Consider the following 5,769-nt stretch of genomic DNA (forward strand, 5'->3'; position numbering starts at 1 on the left):
GTGAGCTTGTAGATCTGCTATTTTTAAATAGCCTAGGTACAAAATAGGACTGAAGTGGTTAATGTATGTTTCACAATATTATAATTTATATCTGAAAAGTAACTAAAGTTTTCAAATAATTGTAGTGGAGTAAAAGTACAAAATATGCCTCTGAGATGTAGTGGAGTAGAAGTAAAAGTATTGGAAATTGGAAATACTCAAGTAAAGTACAAATACCTCAAAATTGTACTTAAGTACAGTACTTAAGTAAATGTACTTAGTTACTTTCCACCACTGTAATCTTACTGTACAGTACCTGGCCATGTGGACGTAGTTGCAGAGGGCGGACACTCCCTGCAGCGCCAGAGCCGTGGACAGGACTCTGAGAACGGCGTGCATGGGGCCGCCTTTCTTCAGGGCGTGGTACAGTGGCTGCACGTAGATACAGGACGCCACGAAGTACGCCAGGAGCAAGATGAAGTAAAAACTATGGAGGCCTGGGGGGGAGGGGAGGGGAGGGGAGAGAGAGAGAGAGAGAGAGAGAGAGGATCAAAACACACGTACGTACACACACACACACACACACACACACAGCATCAGATAGCATCTTCTTTGCTAACCCAAACAACATCTGTGTTGTTGAGCACATCCAAATGCCTTTGGTCAAACCAACAAAAGGTGAGTGTGTGTGCGTGTGTGCGTGTGTGTGTGTGTGTGCGAGTGACTACATTCATGTCGAGTATAAAAACAAACCAACTTAAAATATACAAAGAAATTACTGACACATTTAAGAATTTAATACTCTCAAAATATTTAAAGAAAATTGCGGAAATAGCCGATCTGCAAGTTCACGTTGCTCGTGTTGTGAGCTTGCAGATCGTCTATTTCCGCTATTTTTGGAAAATGTATGACTCCAAATGGAAACAATTATGACGATTATGCAAGATTAATTGCCATTATCTCAAATAATTGTGATTAGGCGATCATGTAATAATCGTGACAGGCCTACCAACCACAGTCCGAAACGCAGGCGGAATCAGGCAAACACCAAAACAGATCTACTGTACAACCATGCAGATCAGCTACTCTTACTATTAGACCAGTGGTTCTCAAACTGTTTCATGTCAAGGACCCCCAAATTGACACTTATTAGCCCGCGGACCCCCATTTGAAAAGATAAGCCAGGGACCCCCATAAGAGAAGATTTTTACGGCTCTAGCCGTAAAAAATAATAATTTCAAGGACCCCCAATTTGACATGCATTAGGCTACGGACCCCCATTTAATGGCATTTCTGTCCCTGGGACCCCAATTTATATTGTAAAATTCAATGTTAATTTAACTCTGAGAGTGTACAAATGGACCCGTCAGGGTCCATTTGTACACTCTCAGAGTTACAGACACATAAGGGTCCATTTGGTTCCTATCCATCATTTAGCTGGGGACCCCCTGGAACCCCCTCAAGTACCCACGGACCCCACTTTGAGAACCAATGTATTAGACGTACAGCAAAGTGTATAGGGTTCGAGTGGTTCTTGTTCCATACTGTTGAGTGTATTGATCTCAATATTGTACAGAAATGTGATCCACACTGTATGTAAAAGGTGCAGCACTAATAAAGTTTATCTTGACGACTACATTAAATCTGTGAGCTCGGGGGTGTGTCGGTGTGTGTGTGTGTGTTCTCAGAAGAAGCTTCTGATTGGACGCCTGACCTGCCTCCTCCGCGCTAAAGTGCTCCAGAGGGTTTCCTGCCGAGTCGGCGTTCAACGTCACAACGGTGAACCTGAGATCAGTCTGAGACGGGATCACCTCGCCTTCCTGGGGGGGGGGGGGGGGAGAGAGAGAGAGAGAGAGAGAGAGAGAGAGAGAGAGAGAGAGAGAGAGAGAGATACAGGGAGAGATACAGGGAGAGAGAAAGAGATGACAGTGAGAATCAGATCGCTCTCTGGGAAAGAACCGACAGACAGTGATAGAGGCAAAATGGCATCGTTGAAACTTAAAGGAGTAGTTCACCCCAAAAAAAGACGTATTTTCTATCAATTAGTGTGATCAATTCAGCCTCTTGAGCAGGTCATTCATTACAAAGGGTAAAGGTCGTTTCAGCCCTACATACATTTTGGCCATTTGAAAATAGCCGATCTACAAGCTCACAAAGTGTCACGATGCGACGCATTGTGAGCTTGTAGATCTGCTATTTTCAAAAGAAAAAAACTTGTGAAATGGGACATTCTGCATAATGAGTACTTTTACTTTTGTACTTGCAGTATATTTTGATACCAATACTTTTGTACTTTTACTCAAGTACATTTTGAATTCCGGACTTTTACTTGTAAGGGCGTGCTCCCACCGCACGTTTATTTGACCTCTGGGGCGGAATCTGCCAATGCTTTGTCAATGCAAATGCGTGGATTCATGGTCTTGCAGATTCTTTCCAAGAATCCACGCATTTGCATTGACAAAGCATTGGCAGATTCCGCCCCAGAGGTCAAATAAAAGTGTGGCGGGAGCGCGCCCTAACAGAGTATTTCTACATTGCAGTATTGACACTTTTACTTAAGTAAAACAATTGAGTACTTTTCCCACCACTGTAGTAATGGTGCTTGTAGCGGCAGCAGTAGATTACCTGACATGTGTATCTGTCAACATAGAGAGCCTGCCAGGCTGAGGGCGAAAACTGTCGAGGAATGGTCTGGTTGTGTTCCTCCTCAGTGAGGGAAACTAAGAGAGGAGAGGAGAGGGGAAGAGAGGAGAGGAGAGGAGAGGAGAGGAGAGGAGAGGAGAGGAGAGGAGAGGAGAGGAGAGGAGAGGAAGAGGGAGAGGAGAGGAGAGACAAGTCGAGATGAGACATGGAGGTTAGGAATCAGGTGTGTGTGTGTGTGTGTGTGTGTGTGTGTGTGTGTGTGTGTGTGTGTGTGTGTGTGTGTGTGTGTGTGTGTGTGTGTGTGTGTGTGTGTGTGTGTGTGTGTGTGTGTGTGTGTGTGTGTGAGTCTTGTCTCCTCTCTTTTAATTTCCCATGCTTTGGGTTAGATCTGTCCCGTTTGGTCTTACTGGTCAGCTGAGCCTTGGCCAGTCTCTCAGAGCAGCTGAGGTTGTCCAGGCCTTGGTCCATGTCCTGGAACAGCAGCAGCCTGGACTCCTTCTGCACGGCCAGGTGAGAGTTGTCCAGCCGGCACACCAACAGACCGCCGTCTCCTGCAGGAGAACAGAGAGGGAGAAACATAAGATAAATGTATAGGACTCAGAAATACATGAAGTGTAAAAGTAGATTTAGGAGTACTACAGGAAAGCTATCCCTATCCCTTTTTTTTCTCCTCTTATCTTTACTTTCTTTACTTCCCCCTTTTTTCCAATAATCAATTTCTGTTCTATATGTATTAAAAAAATAAAAAAATAAATGATGCAGGATGAATTAAACAAGTGAAGAAAACTTTTAAGATAATTGGATGAAATGGATCACATCTATAATGAACCTGCCAAAAGTGTAGCCTTGTTTGGCGTGTGAAATGAAAAGTACAGTACTTGAGTAAACGTACTTCGTTACTTTACACCACCGCATGTTGCCAAGCAGAGAAGACACAGGTTCACTGACACAATTAACACACCAATTAAAACAAACAGACCTCCAGTTCACAGAGAGGTTTAATGTACTAGACCTCGACTGACACACAGACTGTTCCAGTTCACAGAGAGGTTAACAGTCAGACATATCAACAGACAGACAGGTTAATAGACCTGCCGTAGACAGACAGGTTGCACAGGTTAACAGACAGATCAACAGACATCCAGTTAACAGAGAGGGTCTGTCTGTCAGACAGACAGAGAGACAGACAGACAGACAGACAGCCAGACAGACAGACAGACAGACAGACAGACAGACAGACAGACAGACAGACAGACAGACAGACAGACAGACAGACAGACAGACAGACAGACAGACAGACAGACAGACAGGTCTATATCTTACCTTGGTACATGAATGTAGTGATGAACTGTCCATGCTGCTGTCTGGCCACTTGGCTGTTGAAAAGTCCACTCACAGTCCTGGCAGACGCCTCCTGCTGGCAGCAGAGCAGCAGCACACCCACCAGCACCAGCACCACCACACATGATGGGGTCAACATGGTTCAATCATTTAATTCATACATAAATCATCAATAATATAAAAAACATCATCAATGAATAAATACTGCAACTGCATCAGTTAAACGATAATGATGATGATGGTGATGAGTCTAGTTCCTCTCCCCTCTCTCTCTCTCCCTCTCTCTCTATCTCTCTCTCTCTGCCAGGATCAATGTTGTTGCCAGATGTTGCGAGAGAAGCAAGCAACCAGCGTCTATGAAAACAACAAGCCCAAAAAGAGGCGCATATTGGCTATTTGAAAATAGCAGATCTACAAGCTCACAACGCGTCACGCTTTGTGGGCTTGTAGATCTGCCATTTTCAACAACAACAATAACAACTAAAATAATATTGGGTAAAAAGGGGGGAATGTGTGGAATATTTTGGATATTTTTTAAACAAAACAAATCTTGTATGGGAGTCCTTGGCAGTGGCACCAAATACATATTAAGTTGGGGGTTTCCTTGACATGAACATGTTTTAGAACCACTGGTTTAAACAACATTAGGAAACAAGCCCAAATAAACAACTACACTTTAGAAACAAGTCCAAATAAACAACTACACTTTAGAAACAAGCCCATATAAACAACTACACTTTAGAAACAAGACCATATAAACAACTACACTTTAGAAACAAGCCCATATTAACAACTACACTTTAGAAACAAGACCATATAAACAACTACACTTTAGAAACAAGCCCATATTAACAACTACACTTTAGAAACAAGACCATATAAACAACTACACTTTAGAAACAAGCCCATATAAACAACTACACTTTAGAAACAAGCCCAAATAAACTCAAATTACCAACCAATATTTACAAGCTACTTTAACGAAAAGACAAGTCCAAAATCGCTTATAATAAGCAGACATGGCAACGCTGGCCTGGACGCCGGGGCTTTGATCGACGTCAGCCCCGATCCAATGGGAGGGCCAGGCACGTATGACGTCACGCGTGGCGACCAATCACGGTGGCCACGTGAGAGCTCGGATAGGTCCCGCCCCCTCCCTCGCCTGGTTTCATACGTGTCAACACTGCCGTACGTCGGCGCTCGACTGTCGTGAACAGTGGTGGAAAAAGTACTCAAATGTTTTTTACGTAGGTAAAAGTATCAATAATGCAATGTAGAAACATTATGTAAGTAAAAAAAAGTCCAGATTTCAACATTTACTTCAGTAAAATTACAGAAGTATTGGTATCAAAATGTACCAAAAGTAGAAAGTACTCATTATGCAGAATGTCCCATTTCACAAGATTTCAAATGTATAAAATCTATAAAAATCATTTGAAAATAGCAGATCTACAAGCCCACAATGTGCCGCATCGCAACGCATTGTGAGCTTGTAGATCTGCTATTTTCAAAAGGCCGAAATGTAATAGGTCTGAAGTGGGTAATGTATGTTTTGTAATAATAATCAAAATCTACAAAGTAACTAGTAACTAAAGTTTTCAAATAATTGCAGAGGAGTAAAAGTACAACATGTGCCTCTGAGATATGTAGTGGAGTAGAACTAAAAGTACTGACAATTGGAAATACTCAACTAAAGTAAAAAATATATATATAATACCTCAAAATTGTACTTAAGTACAAGTACTTGAGTAAATGTACTCAGTTACTTTACACCACTGGCCGTACGTCGGTGCTCGACTGTCGTGA

At 42.6% G+C, this 5,769-nt stretch overlaps 1 protein-coding gene across 1 annotated transcript in view; it reads right to left on the reverse strand.

Annotated features, from left to right (window-relative positions):
* The window catches only part of gpr180 (G protein-coupled receptor 180), a 12,142-nt gene extending 7,888 nt beyond the window's left edge, over nt 1–4,254 (reverse strand). Inside the window, 5 exon segments of the mRNA XM_080422871.1 lie at nt 296–476; nt 1,694–1,799; nt 2,605–2,699; nt 3,030–3,173; nt 3,946–4,254. Of these exon segments, the coding sequence (XP_080278997.1) occupies nt 296–476; nt 1,694–1,799; nt 2,605–2,699; nt 3,030–3,173; nt 3,946–4,102 (683 nt within the window). The 5' untranslated portion in view covers nt 4,103–4,254.
* Between the last annotated feature and the right edge of the window lie 1,515 nt (nt 4,255–5,769).

This window comes from Gymnoscopelus braueri, assembly GCF_963280865.1.
Source record: "Gymnoscopelus braueri genome assembly, chromosome: 24".
In the NCBI taxonomy this organism is placed as follows: Eukaryota; Metazoa; Chordata; class Actinopteri; order Myctophiformes; family Myctophidae; genus Gymnoscopelus; species Gymnoscopelus braueri.